Source organism: Sinocyclocheilus grahami, unplaced genomic scaffold, assembly GCF_001515645.1.
Source record: "Sinocyclocheilus grahami isolate Dianchi unplaced genomic scaffold, SAMN03320097.WGS_v1.1 scaffold1065.1, whole genome shotgun sequence".
In the NCBI taxonomy this organism is placed as follows: Eukaryota; Metazoa; Chordata; class Actinopteri; order Cypriniformes; family Cyprinidae; genus Sinocyclocheilus; species Sinocyclocheilus grahami.
Genome location: NW_015506244.1, coordinates 118,712 through 135,641, shown reverse-complemented (window position 1 = coordinate 135,641; position 16,930 = coordinate 118,712). Strand labels below are relative to the sequence as shown.

At 38.3% G+C, this 16,930-nt stretch overlaps 2 protein-coding genes across 2 annotated transcripts in view; both read right to left on the bottom strand.

The window, feature by feature from the left end:
• Positions 1–1,563: 1,563 nt before the first annotated feature.
• Positions 1,564–14,408, bottom strand: LOC107566269 (E3 ubiquitin-protein ligase AMFR-like). Its single transcript, XM_016251660.1, has 14 exons — positions 14,354–14,408; positions 13,530–13,877; positions 13,351–13,443; positions 12,121–12,285; positions 9,478–9,630; positions 9,299–9,339; positions 9,078–9,210; positions 7,894–8,027; positions 6,018–6,128; positions 5,746–5,936; positions 4,211–4,314; positions 3,989–4,123; positions 3,701–3,891; positions 1,564–3,047 (listed from the first exon to the last, which is right to left on the bottom strand). Exons 2-14 carry the CDS (start codon positions 13,764–13,766, stop codon positions 2,861–2,863), a joined length of 1,875 nt encoding a protein of 624 aa, XP_016107146.1. The 5' UTR covers positions 13,767–13,877; positions 14,354–14,408; the 3' UTR covers positions 1,564–2,860.
• Positions 14,409–14,763: 355 nt separating this feature from the next.
• LOC107566268 (nuclear factor of activated T-cells, cytoplasmic 3-like) overlaps positions 14,764–16,930 on the bottom strand; it is a 19,690-nt gene continuing 17,523 nt past the window's right edge. Inside the window, exon 10 of the mRNA XM_016251659.1 lies at positions 14,764–15,436. Coding sequence (XP_016107145.1) covers positions 15,369–15,436 — 68 coding nt within the window. The 3' untranslated portion in view covers positions 14,764–15,368. The remainder of the gene's footprint in view (positions 15,437–16,930) is intronic.

Here is a 16,930-nt window from a genome sequence, read left to right as displayed (position 1 = left end):
CTCTTAGCTTTAGATTTGTAAATTGCATTTAATCGTATTTACTTTCAGAATATAAAATAACGCAATTAAGTCTAATTAAGTGTCTTTTTATCTTAAGTATAGGCCTATATTCTGGTGATTTGGTGCCCATCTGAAGTTTCCAGCAAACATTCGGTTCAGATTAAATGTCAGATTTTGTTCGCAGATGGGTCTGTGGCGCCCTCTAGTGCCAATCAACACACATGGCACAGCTTCACACTGTTTACACGCCCTTAACTTTGAATGAATGAATGAATGAATGAATGAATGAAAGCAAAAAAAAAATTATAAAAATTGCATCATTTATTCAACACTGTTTACACGCCTGAATGAATGAATGAATGAATGAATGAATGAATGAATGAAAGCAAAAAAAAATTATAAAAATTGCATCATTTATTCACCTGGCATTGTTCAAAACATGTATGAGTTTCTTTCTTCTATTTTCGGAAACCAAACATTTAAATTTTGCAACCAAAACATTAGATGTTAACTATTTTTTGGTCACCAAGGTTGAAGCTATACAAGTAAAAAGTATAAAGCTAATAATTTTCAAGCAGGTGAAAAATAGCCTTCTGTCTAATTCTGGCATATTGACAGAAACATTTATTAATATGCATTGTCCCTGTAATAAATAAATAAACGTTTTGAAACGTTATTGCATTGCAAAGTTATTGTAATATATTAAATTGACATGTTTTCTATTTTCCTAAAAATAAAAAAAGGCATTACAAATAATATAATTTTTTGACTGCTAGTATATAAATTCACCTTAACATGTAATTTATTCTGAAGTAACTCTGTTTTGTAGTGTTATGAATTTGAAACAGTCAAGCTGAATTAAAATTGCATTTTTTTTTCTAGACTTGACTCGTGCAAAATTGGAATATTGTATCTCAGGGTTGCCACCTGTAATGTTTGTACATGTTCCTTGTGTTTTTGTATATATCCCACAGAAAACACACCGGGACACTGGGGAATGTGGGTAAAAGCTTCTAAAGCAGCTGTGACTTTTATTTTGTACAGGGTAATTTCACATGTATTTTACAGTCTTTATTACAAAATTATTTACACAAATCAAACTATTATTGATCCACTGTAGATTTGAGGCACGGACGTATGAATTGTGTACATAAAGCAATCCGATGCTTCCCTCTGGTTTCCAGCAAACAGCTTGACCGCCCATCAAATTATGTATTATTATCTGAATCACTCCAGTGGACATTTCATTAATACATGGTTTAAGAAATACTGCTGAAAGGTGCATCTGTGCAACCAAAACAAACATATTCTACATCCACCTGCGGTCATTACAATCACAACAACCAGCTTCACTAGAATCACTAGGATAGTCTTTGGGAAAGTTGATCAGGAAACAAATATGAACACAAAGAGTCAGTGATTTCATGCAGAGAAAAAGACGTCCACGTGAAAGGTTCAAACAAAAAAGAGATCAAAACATCCATGTGTGATACTAAAAATATTTGATAGAATTGATTCACAGTGTAAAACATCAGACGATTCTGAAGACGTACTTCTTTTTCAAGGTCGACAAACAGGCTATCAAGCCAATAAGTTCTTGTATACGTGGCCACAGTTATGATGGTTGAACTTGAGATTACGGTTAACAGAAGGCAAATTAAAAGTCACGTGCTGTTACATGAAAAACTTGTTCACTTCAAACTCAACATGCAAGATTCTGAATTGTTTGCAGAGTCCATGCCAAATTATCCTGTGAAAATGCATTATGAATGCTATGGGCCAGTAAAAAACAAGCATTTATAGGCATTAGTACATTAGTACGCGGAGTAATAAATGTCTTTAAAACCATTGAAACACAAAACAGAATAAAACGCTGACGAAAAAGCTACAAAACTGACCTAATGACCATAACCGTGTGTTATGTGTGAATAAATCAAAAGGACCGTAGTCAGCGTAGATGCTCCATTTAATTTGAAACTAACGAAAAAGTTGTGAAAATTACAATAGGACAACATTGAACAGACTTTCACTAAATTAAACGCAACATCTACCCTGACCGTAAGCTTCTTCTTTACTGCAGCACAAAACAGAGGAAATGAACAGTTCCTCACTATATAACCACCAGCACAAGCTCAGAATAAGAGATGAATTAAATGTGTCTGTTTGGAATGACAACACTAGAGAAACAAGATCATGTGACTAAATGAACACCTTTTATGATGCACAGCACAACAATGTGAGAACAGACAGGATCTATGCCACTTTCCTTTTAAACGGTCTTCGGAAACTCTTAAAATGCTGGGATGGCGTTGCAAGCGTAAGAGATGGCTCCAACTTGCAAGATTGTCTCTTTTCGAGCGCATGAGCCAACTGACTTGAAGGCAGATTCTAATGTTAAACAGCAGCAAAATCGTGTGGATATTCGCTGGCAAAAGAAAGAAACTCAAAGTTCACCACACAGATCAACCCCAGCATGTTGTTTGTTGCTTAAGCTCTAGAGTCAAACTGTTAGTACGCAACATAACAATATTAAAATTGTCCGATTCGTACAAAGACGTTTAAGAAATGCAAACGCTTAACTTTTTTTTTTTTTTACTTATATGAACAGCTGTCCAAACCATGCTCTTGTTATGGAAGACACATGAATGAAAGATGCATGTGTCTTTTTCTTTTATTTGATGCTTGCCAAAACTGTACTATAATTCACTGGTGCGGCAATGACACCATATATAATTTCAATGGACAATGAACTGAAATGTTTGCTGGGTACATGTATCTAGCACAAATGTGCATTGATCAGCCCAAAATTGAATGACGGCATGGCTGTACCATAGGCTCATCATGCATGTTTTTGCTCGATTTAAAATGGGGGAGGCTCCTGCCTCTGCATGCGTCTCTCGGCTGCGGCCGCCAGTCGTCTGCGCCTCAAGGTCACTGAATCGGAGTCTTCATCCTCCATGGAGGGCATGGCATCATCAGCATCAGCAGCATCAGCGGCAGTAGCATAAAACACATCTCCTTCATCAGACTTTTTGTGTAGATAACGTCTAACAAAGAGAGAACAGAGTGTTATATTAAAACTTAACCGGACCTAAAACAAAGCCTTGGGGCACTCCCACTGATCATTGAAGATACTGTAAAGCTTTCACCATCTCTGACATATGACAGACCGGAAGTCATTTATTTTCAACAGAGCAGTACCAGTGCTGCGTGGATCAGAATTTTCTGACCCGATGTGAGCTTTGTTTGTGTTAAAATATTTGAGCTTTTGCTGCTAGACTATATGTGACCACCTAACTGAATGTTACATAATCTAATCAGATAAAGATTTATTGGTGTTTTCCCACTAAAATGTTATTCTTCAAACACTATTTCTTTAAAAATGGGTGGTTATAAATAACTTTTTCCGAAACAATAATTAAATAATTTGTGACCTTTATTAGCACTAGAAAACCTGCTACTTCAAACGTATTGGTGGACATTTGTTTTGTGTGGATATACTGATAATTCAATTCAACCACAGTGAATAAAAAATGAACTTGAAATTTCTGTGCAAAGGCCACTAGGGGGTGAAATGCAGCAAACAATGCGAATGATGAAGGCGATTGTGAAAAGACGGCTTAACTGTTTCATGCAAAACAGAGCAAAGCAGTACAAGCTGTTCAGCTCACAGTTGTTAAGAAGTTATAGTGAGACTCACCTGCGAGCTCTTTGGAGTAGCTCCTCCTTCCTCTGCATTAGCATCCTCTGTCTCTCATCTGCGGACTTGGAAAAGCGGCTCCCCCGCACCTCAAAGTCTTCCATCTCTGGAGCAGTGACCTCTGAACTGCTGCTGGCACCCGCTGAATCTTCAGGAGCAGTGTTTACTTGTATGGGTGTGCGCTCCACAGGCTAGAGGAGAGAAACATGCTTTTAACTTAGTTTCTATGCAAGCAATATATTATTTCAGCAGCTAATAAACACCTTTTGGTAGAGGTGTTAACCTCACCTGTGTTGGGAAAGGCACCTGAATCCGGCCCTCCAGGATGTTATCAGTGGTGACCTCAACAGAGCGAGTGAGCTGCAGATCCTGCAGGATCAGATGGTAAGGGACCTGTGGAAACATTTCCTGGATCTGATGGGCCTGTGAAATTCAAGGAAAGTCAGGTTCATAACATGTGGAGAACAGATGAGGCTGTTTGTAAACATGCTGGACACCAGCAGGACTCACCATGGCATTGAGCTGCGAGTTGTTGGCCTGTGCGATACTAAGGATGTTGGTGGTGTGCATGACCTCCACAGAGAAACTGGGCAGCCAACTGGCAATGCGCGACCCTGAGGGTGAATGAGTGTAGATTAATGTCATATGATGCTTTAATTACCATAAGCCTATTTGTTTTAGAGTTTATTAAAAATAAGAATAATATATTTGGTGTATCCAATAATCGATGTTGTTATAATTTCTTTGATTTTCATATCCATGTATTAATTTATGATTTATGCTTCTTATATGAATCCTCATCAAATATTTATATTTAAGTTATTTACTCATTACTGTTACTCATTTGTGTTTATCTTTTATTTTTGTTTGATTTATGTTCACACTTAATATTTGTAGTATTCTCCAAAAATATGTGTGTTATACTGTACATATATATCTTCTTTACTGGTGTTTGTTAGATATTGGACATCATTCAACTACTGCCTGAGTAATAATGTTTCTCAGAATTAGTCATTAACACTTGTAGATGTTCTTTTCCAGAAACAGTGTTTTTGTAATATGTAAGATACGATATTTGAAAGTGCTAGTTTTGCTGTATTTGTTGTAAAGGTGTGAAATCCTTGTCTTGCCACACATCTATTTTTATCTGACTGGTCACGATGACTTAGCCTGACCTGACCTATGGTTGATACAACAACATATGACACAATAGATGAGTGACAATGGATAAGTCTATTTGACCTTTTCTTATTAGACGTAAACACCACTTAAGGGGGAAGTAAGTTTCCTTCATATATTCCTTGTGCCCACTGTGATGGCTTACTTCTACTCTTTTTTTTTCTCCTTTCTTATGATTCTTATGATTGCTTTTCCCCTTTCCTTGCATTCTGCTTACATCTTACTTCTTTTGGGCTTTTCTTCTGATATTCACTACTTCATCCCTTAAATATAACAATTTGGAATACTCTGCACTTTAGTATAAATTATTGAATAAAATTAGAATTAAACTTAAAACTTACATCTTATTATAATTTTCATATTTAATATTTTTATTTATTTTATTGTATTCATAAAATTGTATTTAATAAATTAGTTTTTCCTTATTTGAAAATTGATCTCTAACATAGATAGATAGATGGATAGATAGACGGATAGATGGGTAGATGGATGGATGGACAGATGGATAGATAGACGGATAGACAGACGGATAGACAGACGGATAGACAGACGGATAGATAGATAGATAGATATATTTTTTTTTTACCATCCATTTAAACAGGCTTTTTGCTACTGTACCAATAAGACTTCAATAAGTAAATGTATGCTGCTATGATTGGCTAAACTTTGTTCAATGTTGTTTATCAGGGCGGATCAACTTGCTCAGCACTGAATGGGCATTATGTAAGTTAATGATAAGCATATGATAGTTGATAAGATTTTGGCAGTGACGTATTAAACATGAAGATTTCTAAAGGAGCCACTGCTATAGCTAACTTTCAGTAAATGGTCTGGATTTTGTGTGAATATGTAAAGAAACGCCTCACCATCAAAGTGGAAGAAGTGGTTATGCTGGTTAAGGTGCGGTCGGGCCTCTGTTCCTGGTCCAGCAGCCAAGTTATCATCCAGCGGCTCCCTCTGGCCCTCCTCTCTCTCCCTCCCGCCTTCATTAATGTTCAGTGACATACGGCACGTGGGACAGGAGGTGTCCTGCTCCAGCCATGAGCGCAGACAGGAACTGGACATAAACCATTAATGGTCAGATTAGCATTCAAATATTCCAGAACCAAAGTGCTGACAATAGCTGGTTATTGCTCACTTATGGAAAAGATGGCCACAGGGCAGCTTGCGTGCTGTAGTCATTGAATCCCAGCAGATGGCACAATCATCGTTATTAGCCAGCAGTTCATCAGGCGTTGCCACAGCAAACCTGCAGAGGTGTTCATGTCAAGACACAAGGTCTGGTTTTTATCAGCCAATGGAGCAGTCTGCTCACTTCTGATTTATAATCTACATTGAATAACACATTCAAACATATGATACACATGAAGAATATGTTTAGAACTTTTTTGGCACTGTGGAAATTAAATATTTTCATGATAATTAAATGTATTTTAATAAATCAATAAGCCCCAAGAAGCCGTGGTTTACAGTTAATTTATAACAGCTAAGGGGGTTTACTCCGCTTCGCGTCGTACCCAACAACGCCCCGTAGCTGTTATAAATTCACTGTAAACCACGGCTTCACAGGGTTTATTGCTTTTATAAAACGGTTATTCCATATACGTAGTAAGGTTTCACAAAATAAAACAGAGCAAATAAAGTGTAATGATATTAATAAACACAGTATTCTTCCACCAAACAATGTAGCTCCTCAGAATCAGTTGTGGTTGCAACAAAGTGCTTGCCGAGCAACACACAGACGTAAACAAAGGTGTGTGTTTGTAGTGTAATTTACAACCGCTTCGAACTTGGCTCAACCAATCAGAATCAAGGACCGGAACTATCCGTTTTATAAACAATTATCTAATTTCAATATTTAAAAAAAAAAAGTTATCTAATATAGTAATGAAAATAACCCTGTCTGAACAATTTTTTTTATTAAAATCAGCATGAATTAAATATATTAAACAAATAGTAACATGATGTACAAGGGAACACACAAACAAACTAATAAATTGTTCATCTGTTTTGGGGGTTGGTAAGATTTTTTAATATAAATTTCTTATGCTCACCAATGCTGTATTTATTTGATCAAAAATACAGGGAAAAACATGTGACTGAAATAAATTATATTCCAATTTGAAATGTGCATCTGATTACAGATAGCCTGGGATTACACAAGGTTTGCATTTTAAAGAGAACCAGTTCGAAGGAAGAATAATTTTCTTTTAGGGTTAAAATCATTTCTCAATATGAAATTCGAATGGTATGACAATTAGAGATTAGACTGTACAGAAATTGAACTCTACATACACACTATATACACATAGTCATGCAATGCTGATGTTAACATTAACCATTTGAGAACAAAGTATAACAACAATAATAATAATTTACGGTTTGATGTGATATGAGCCAACCGATCATTCGATTTAATCACCGTTGGAGCGTGATTTATTGTAATGCTTTTTTTCCTCAGTTGGTCAGAACAAACGTGGCAGACTTGTTACTTGTTCAGATAACAATAACGCAATTGTTCAAATTGCGTAAAATAACTGCACTTGAAGGTTTTCAAACAGAGATGGCGACAAAGAGGCTAAACTTACGGAGTGCAGCTTTAAAATTTAGTGTAATTAATTAATTCTAGTATGCTGATTTGATGCTCTAGAAACATTATTATCAATGCTGATTATTATTATTGTAAAACAGTTTCAATATTTCTGTAGCAACCATGATACATTTGATTGAAAGAAAGAAAAATCCTTCTATTTTCCAATTTTTCAGGAAGATACAACCTGGAGAATTAATCTCATTAACTATATTAATATAACCAAGTAGTCACACACATACAAAGCAGCTTATCAAAGGTAAAATCTCTTTTCAAAGTCCAGAGGTGATATCCTGTGCAAACTTCTGGTTTCTATACAAGTTATCTACCTCAGCGACTTTACTTACCAGTTGTGCAATATAATTCACTGCCTGCAGGAATGCAGTTGTTTTATTAGTAAGTCTGAAAACATCAGGCTCCTCACCTGGACTCCATATTGTCAATAACACGCAAGTAGTTTTTATGGCGGCGAATTCTTCTCTGCACCTCGTGAAAGAGAAAGCGCAGCTGCATAAAGATCACAAGACTAGCCATGGACAACCAGATGTTCCCAAAGAGCTGCAAGGGAGTGAGAAACAACAATACATGATCATACAGATACTCTGAATTAGGGTTGTGCTGACAGACGAAAGTATCAGAGATATCACCTGCAGCTGATGCCTTTGACGATAGAAAGACGATTATTATTATTATCAGGCTAGTAATACTGTCTAATTAATATTATTAATATTATTTGTTCCATTGTATTTCTTTTTCTGCGTTTTTACAATGTCGTGCATTATAACCAATCACACGGTTCCGTTGAGTTTATGAATGCAGTGGCCAATCAGAGGCGTTCAGATGAGTCATCGATGAAACAGCAGAGTTTTGTTGTTTAGCGGTCGCGAATTCTCTCATCATAAACAAAGTGCAGATGTATGTGCGATGCAGGTAAACAAGCTTTATTCATCATAGAATGTAGACCGCTTCACTGAGTATACGGGAGTGTTTTTTTAAATGCATAACCTCGCGCTAGACTGAAGTCAGCGATGTTCTTTGGTAATGTAAATGTTCTTTGCTCGCTTTCTGTTCGCTGCTGTTTGAATAACTGAGGACATGTAAGCTTTATGATTATAATAACTTACGGTGTTTCTATTACATTGCCATCATGTTAAATATAAATTAAGTCATTTTAAAAACATTAGGCTGCTTTTAGCCTTACGCTGGAGTTGGTTCACTTTCCGGCAATGAGACTAAGCAGATAAATAATTAAACAAATCAGCACGATAATATCGTGTAACGCGATCTCACAGGCTGACGACTGAGCATATCGCCCAGCGCTACTCTGAATTATTCAAAAACTCATCTAAAGGTCAAACACAGACGTGAGAGGAGAAAGAAATCACGGGTGACACTTGTATTTACTTGAGGATGTTTGAGACTGATGGGCCAAAAATCACATGCCAAATCAAGGTCATAACTGTAAACAGCTGATCAGTGAATATTACGTCAGACTCAGGACTCTAATAAAAGTCGAATGAGTCCAATCAGGCTAGATTCATCCATCGCTATGGGCCAGTCACACAGCCATGATAACCCTGTTTGTCCATTCTTGAGTATTTCTCTCACCAGCATATGGATGTGATGCATCAGGTCTAGGCAGAGGATGGCTAACTCCATGATGAAGTCTGTGTAGTAGATATATGAGCTCTTGTTCTCCCAGGTTCCCTCATGGTTCAGGTCCCACAAGTGAATGGAATACCTGTAAATAACAGATCGAAACCTTCAGATTCATGCTTCTGCTCCCTCACAATGAAGAAATCTGACGGCGTTCTCAATAGGGCACGCACCGTATGATGACGTATCCTGTGCGCACTGTCACCAGCAAACACTGCAGGACAGGAGACAAGGTTTGGGGTTCATTCAGGATGCATTTGTCAAAAAGAGATGACCAAAATGCGGAATAACAAATGAGAGAAACTATTCTTCTCTTTACGGTCACTTAGAAAGGTTTGCAAAGTGCTCTTACCTCAGCTGCCATGAATGCGACAGTGTGCATGCCGTGAAGATGCCCGACTAGAGCGCAGAGCACTGCTAGACCGCCACAGCACGCCAAAACAGATGCCAGCAGAGCCAACACTCGCACATGACTGCTCATCGGAGTAGTGGGAGAAAACGAGAGCTGCCACAGAGAATAACACAATATTTACATACATGAATAAAGCAGCAGGGAAAGGTGGAGGAAGGAGAGAAGGACAGAGGGAGGGAAGGTAAATAAGGTAGGGAGTAAATAAAAAAGTAGGGAAGCAAGGAAGTGAATAAGAAGGAAAGGGAAGGAAGAGTAAGTAGTGGGAGAAAACGAGAGCTGCCACAGAGAATAACACAATATATACATACATGAATAAAGCAGCAGGGAAAGGTGGAGGAAGGAGAGAAGGACAGAGGGAGGGAAGGTAAATAAGGTAGGGAGTAAATAAAAAAGTAGGGAAGCAAGGAAGTGAATAAGAAGGAAAGGGAAGGAAGAGTATGAAGAAGGAGAAAACGAAGGAAGAAGGGAAGGAAGCAAAAAAACAAAAGAAGAAGAGAAATGAGCAAGTAAGTAGAGAAGGCAGGAGTAAATGCAAATGCAACATAAAGGAGGGAAGGAAGTAAGGAAGGAAACATGACAGAAGCAAGCAAGGAAGTAAATAAAAGCGAGCAAAGGAGAGAAAGGAATGAAGAAAGGAAATAAGAGGGGAGGAAGGAGAGGAAGCAGGAAAGAAAAATAGAAAATGCTGGGAGTAAATAAGAACGTAAAGGGAAGGAAGTAAAGAAGGAAACATGAAGGAAGTCAATAAAAAGGCAAGGAAAGGGGGAAGGAAGTTAGGGAAATTAAATAGGGAAAGTAAATAACGATGTAAGATAGGAAGCATGAATGGAAAAGGGAAAGAAGAAATCTAGCAAGAAAGGCAGTAAATAAGAACGTAAGATAAAAGAGGGCAGGAAGTAAAGAAGGAAACATGAATGAAGCCAGGGGGAATAAATGAAAAAGTAAAGGAGGAAAGAAAGGAAGGAAGGAAGAAGGAAAGGAAGTAGGAAGGAAGAAATGAAGGAAAGATCGAAAGGAAAGAGATGGTAAATAAGGGAAAAACATTAAGGAAGTAAACAAGGAAGCGTGAATGAGAGAAAGAGAGAGGGAAAAGATGCCAGTAAGATGTACCAGATGGAAACGAGGAAGTAAATAAGAAAGGAAGAAGACTAGCATGAACAGTCTCCTCTTCCTCTGAAAGAGGGAAATCAGGATGGAAGAGAGCAGATAAGGAAGTGAAGGAAGGAAACATGAAGGAAGAAAGAAAGGAAGCCGGCAAGGAAAGAAGGTAGGTAATTACATCAACTAATATTTTAAGCCAAGAAAAACAAACATAAACGTCTTAAATTCCCCCTGTAGCTAAAAATGTTATCCTTTAAAACTCATCTTTGATCATCAAAATTACATATTTAAATGCTTTTTCTTGTGAAAATAATTTTCTCCTGCTTTAAAATAGCTTGAATGTAACTCTACACCCTTGCCTCATTTACTATACGAGGATCTATGAATATGCAAATTAGCCCCGCCTCCACTCAGTCACACAGCAGCCAGCGCCTCCTGATCCACTAAATGAACTGAAGTAAACGCGATACAGTGGCAATGGCAAGAGGAAATATTGGTTTAATTAAGCCATATGTGTTTGAACCAGAAAGGAGCTGGTATGCTCAACGTAAGCAAGGAGACTGATGGCTAGCTTCGTGAGGTAACACTATCTGTTTGCGCTGGTTCGTACGCGGATAATGACTGATAAAACAGTTTTTACTAGCGGACGACTAACAGTGGATACTGTAACATTCGCTAAAGTTACTTACTTGACGATGTTGTGTCCTCAAAATGCCTTGAAGACTCAAATACAGCCAAGTTTGTGATTCCCAATCGCGCCGGCGATCATGCGCGCGTGACGTGCGGATGTCAAAGCGGGGAAAGGCTACTTTCACACTGCTGCCGCGGGTTATTCTTCAAGCTAGCGGTTCTAGATACAAATAAATAAGCGCTAACAGCACGTGACATCGTGAAAATAGGGGGAAATATTAACAGTTAGCGAAACAGCTAGAGGAAAAAACATTGTTACCGGATTAACCTGGCTGCCTTCTCACTAGACCCTCTGCAGCACAGTTAATGATATGCTGAGGATAGGATCCCTTGACGCCATTGGTTATTGAGTTTTGTGACGTAGCAAAAAAAAAGGCTGTTTCAAACCGCGTTTCTGTGACTGCCTCTGGGAAACTACAGTTTTAAGGAGAAAATACTCAGCAGTGGTGTTGATAAATGGATCGACACATGGTTTGTCTAAAAGTATATTAACACCACATAGACAAATAAACAACATAAAACACTTGATTTTCACCACAGGGGGACTTTAACCATACTCAGATTCTGCAAAAGATATCTTGCAATTTCAGAGTGATTTTTTTTTTTACTAATTTGGCATTTAAAGCAAATGGTGATGTTTGTCAAAACAGGAAATTCTGAAAGTATGCCGTGTAAAGCAGGCTAAACGGTTTCCTGAATGAATTCGTCTAATAGTACTGCTATAAATGAAAGCTTCCACTCGTCATGAACATTAGTGTTTGTTTATTGATGTGGTAAAGAGGTTTTGCTCACATATTCAAAGCGGTCTTTGCAGAGCTGCACCATTAGATGAAGGAAGATGAGCACGGAGAACCACAGACACCACAGCACCACCTCCTCCACCCGCTGCACGTTCAGCACGCCGAAGATGAAGATGAACTTGTAGAAGACGAAGTTCCAGAACTTATCTTTCAGATGCTGTGAGACAGAGAAGAGCGCAAGAGCAGATTGACATCAACACATCAGTGCATGCAATATACCCTTTACATGTTGAACACCTTCAAATTTACAGGAACGTACAAAAGTTTAAATGTTTTTGAAAGAAGTGTCCTCTGCTCACCAAGGCTGCATTTATTTGATCAAAAATACAGTAAAAACATTCAAATGGTGAAATATCATTACAATTTAAAAGAGATGAGTTCTATGTGAATATCTGTTAAACTGTAATTTATTTTTGTGATCAAAGCTGAATTTTCAGCATCATTACTCCAGTCTTCAGTGTCACATGATCTTCAGAAATCAGTATAATATGCTGATTTGCTGCTCGAGAAACATTTATTATTTTTGTCAGTGTTGAAAACTGTTGCGCTGTGTGGTATTTTTGTGGAAACCATAATATATATATATATATTCTAGGAGTCCATGAAGAATGTCACAAAATGTATTTGATATTCAGTAAACATTCATAAATAAAAAGACATTTCAAAGGACTAAGCAACGGTAAAATACATATAGGAATTTTGTACTATCACTTTTGACCAACTTAATGCAACCTCGCCCAATAAAAGTATTCATTTCTTTAAAAAAAATATTTTGATTATTTTTTTGTCAGTATTTATTTATTTATTTTTAGATTATAGTCTTCGGTCAGTAACTACATCATTGATTTGAACGGTTATCTTCCCCCTTTCAATTTCAAAATCTAGCAACAGACAATATATGAATAATAAACGTCTGTTTTATTATGTAAATCCTGGCATTATATTAGTTCAAATTGGCATTTCCATCGGCCACTAAAAACATATCCAACCATTAAAAACAACAAATTCAATTTAAAAAAAAACAGACTGACTATATGTCTCTATATGGAACTGACAAAGTAATTGAGGATGTTGTGATGTTATTATTATTATTATATATATATATGTTTTCTATTTATTTATTATTTAAACATGTTGCAGCAGAGACAGACTGCATTTAAAGTCGGATGCTTTACTGTCATTTGCAACAGTGTTCTCCTCATACACGAGTCACGACTCCTACCTGCTTCTCGCTGACTCTCAGCGGTCCAAACACCATGCACTGGATCACTTTAGCTATCAGCATGAGGATGCAGCACGCCGTGTTCACCATCACCTGCGGGGACATGACAGCTCCTTTAAAGAAAGTCACAGACCAAGCCTTGTGGTGTCAGAAATCTACAGCACGGGAGTCTCACGCACCCAGACGAAGAGACTGTCCGTGATGAGGTAGAGCAGCACATTAGTGGCCACACTCCCGGAGATGTCCAGCTTGATCTCCTCCTCGGGCGTGCTGTGGGAGTCCTCTGGCAGTGCAGAGGAGTAGTCTCTGACTGTGCTGTAGGCACTTAACATGCTCCCGGCCAGCAGAACTGTGCTCAGGGCTGTGTATGTCTGCAGACTGGGCCAGGGGAAGCGCTCCAGAAACAGCAGAGGCATCCTGACAGCTTCTCAGCTTCTCAGCTTCCACTTTATCGGGGTAACTGGATCTTCTGGATGCTGAATCTGCTCTACCAGTCCCAGTGCAGGAGAAACCAGGCCACAGGTGTCCTTTTAGAGATGACAACAAGTCCTTGGCAATCAAAGTTAAACTCAAACAAATCCTAGGATCGAAGAGCCCAGACAGAAAGGCTGGTTATGTAAATACAGGCGCTGCTCTGGAGTGTCAACACTTGCTGTAGCTACGTGTCCTTTTCTGTTTACATGCACGAGACGCTATAAACAAACGCGAAAATACAATATAGCGTTATGTATTACGTTTAAACCCCATACAGTTTGATTCATGAAACCAATGTTTACATTTAAAGAGCATATGATTAGTTTACGTTAGCATGGACGCTAATCTGCTTTAGCCACGCAATGGTTAAAACCCGACAAACAGTGTCATAGACTCATCAGACGGTCTTTAAATCCGTCCCGTGCTGCTCGACGATCAGTCTGATGTCTGCTTGGTTTAAATAAAACGGTGAAATATCATGTTTGGAGCTGTTTCTCTGGCCGTTTCTGGCACTTTCTGTCACTCATACCTGTTTCCGCTGTCGCTGACGTCACTCTGGGAACTTCCGGTGATCATGTGACATGTGTAAACACATATGAAGCGTTTAAATAGCACAAGCCATATTAGCCTTACAACACACAACCTCTGTAACCAGTCAAGGTCTGTCAAAATAGCCTAGCTGTTCTGTACTATTGTGGACAACAGGTATTGGGACTAAAATAGCACTATGGTACTTCTCACTCAAATCATGGACAATATTTCAACTAGAAGCGCATTGTAAGCTCACTATAGGGTTGAATTAAAATGTATAATTGTATGTATATATAAAAAAATGTGAAAAATATTTTATTTTTTAAATACATTTTAAAACCATTGAAACTAATGTGTGCAGGCCTATATTAAAAAAATAAATAAATCAAATTAGTCCATGAAGATGGTCACAAAATGTATTTAATGTTCAGAAAAAATTCATAAATACAAAGGCATTTCAAAGGACTAAGCAAGAGTAAAAGTTTGAGAAACATATCTACTGAAATGCCAAACAGGTAACGGTTCTTTACAGTGAACACATGGGACTGTGCTTTATATGCACAATGCTGCATATTTCCGTCTTAATAATCCTTTCTACGCTTCTTATGATTATCATACATTTCTAGAATAGATTTTACATTTACAATCAAATTATTTCAAAAGGATAATAAAAGGCATGTCTGGTTAAGGCACATATTGAATCAAAAACTATGACTGGTAAATATTTTACATTCACATTTGATTTGCTCAGTCAAAATAAAAAAAAATAAAAAAAATACAAATAATAATGATTGAATGCATCCTCTACTAGGCTGAAAATGTTATGTACATGGCATTGCTCATAGAAAATATTTTCTACATGTGCAGTAATGCAAGATGCTGAGACCAAAAACAGTTACAATGAGATGTCCAGTTCTCGGATTATCAGCTCTGTAGCAGTACTGACGTCCTATGCAAGATGCACCATTTCCATCGATCTTCTAATCGGTGGGTCATTTTGTCCAGGAGTGAAGCTACGGCACACTGTTGGCATTCCCTGAATCTGGAGTCTCAAACAAGTCTCTTACAATGATTTCACTTACTGCAAAGGAAATAAAGCAAACAAATTAATACGAGATGCTTAGTGGCAAATCTCTCTCTTTCTCTCTCTCTCACACACACACACTCTCTCTCTTTCTCTCTCTCTCACACACACACACTCACTCACTCACTCTCTCACTCACACACACACACACACTCTCTCACTCTCACACACACACACACACTCACACACACTCTCTCACACACACTCACACTCACTCACTCACTTGCACCCTCACACACACTCACTCACTCACTCTCTCACTCACACACACACACACACTCTCTCACTCTCACACACACACACACACTCACACACACTCTCTCACACACACTCACACTCACTCACTCACTTGCACCCTCACACACACTCACTCACTCACTCTCTCACTCACACACACACACACACTCTCTCACTCTCACACACACACACACACTCACACACACTCTCTCACACACACTCACACTCACTCACTCACTTGCACCCTCACACACACTCACTCACTCACTCTCTCACTCACACACACACACACACTCTCTCACTCTCACACACACACACACACTCACACACACTCTCTCACACACACTCACACTCACTCACTCACTTGCACCCTCACACACACTCACTCACTCACTCTCTCACACACACACACACACACACAAACGTATATAAAACACACATATAACATCTAACTAATTTTAATAATGCATAATTCATTTTTGCCCATCTACAGTATATTAAATCTATCTGAGGGCAGTGTTGTATATTGGGGTTTTCCTGCAGGTCTTATTCTACTTCAAAACACACTTAAGCATTGGCACAGAGGCGTTAAACCACAAAGGCTGAAACTGAGTTTTAATTAATACAGTCTGTTGTGCTGTTTTTAAGGTTTCTACTTAATAGCTCAAACCTAGCTTCAACTAGTTCCTGGAATCCCACTTGTTTCTTTGACTTTCCAATAACCAAGCAAATCTATTAATACACTTTAAACACACAAGAAGTTATTTAAAACATGACATCCATTAAGCATATGAAATGGGAAACAGAGTATACAGTGTGGGCTATAAATATATCTAAGCCAGAAAAGGTAGCTGTGCATTTGGACAAGAATCAGTTTGAGCGAAGATGAAAGACAACACACACACACACACACACACACACGCAAGCACACACACACACACACACATATACAAACGTCTGGTTTGCTATCCTTGTGGGGACTCTCCATAGGCGAAATGGTTGTTATACTGTACAGACTGAATATTTTATTGCCCTACACCAACCCTACCCCTAAACCTCCCCCTCACAGGAGACTTTCTGCATTTTTAGATTTTCAAAACACTTAATTCTGTGTGATTTATTAAGCTTGTTTACCCGTGGGGGCCTCAATTTAGGTCCCCACCGTGACACGAGTCCCCATGAGTCTGTGTGTATTCAGGTTTAAGTCCCCACCAGAATAGAAAAACAGGTACACACACACACACACACACACAC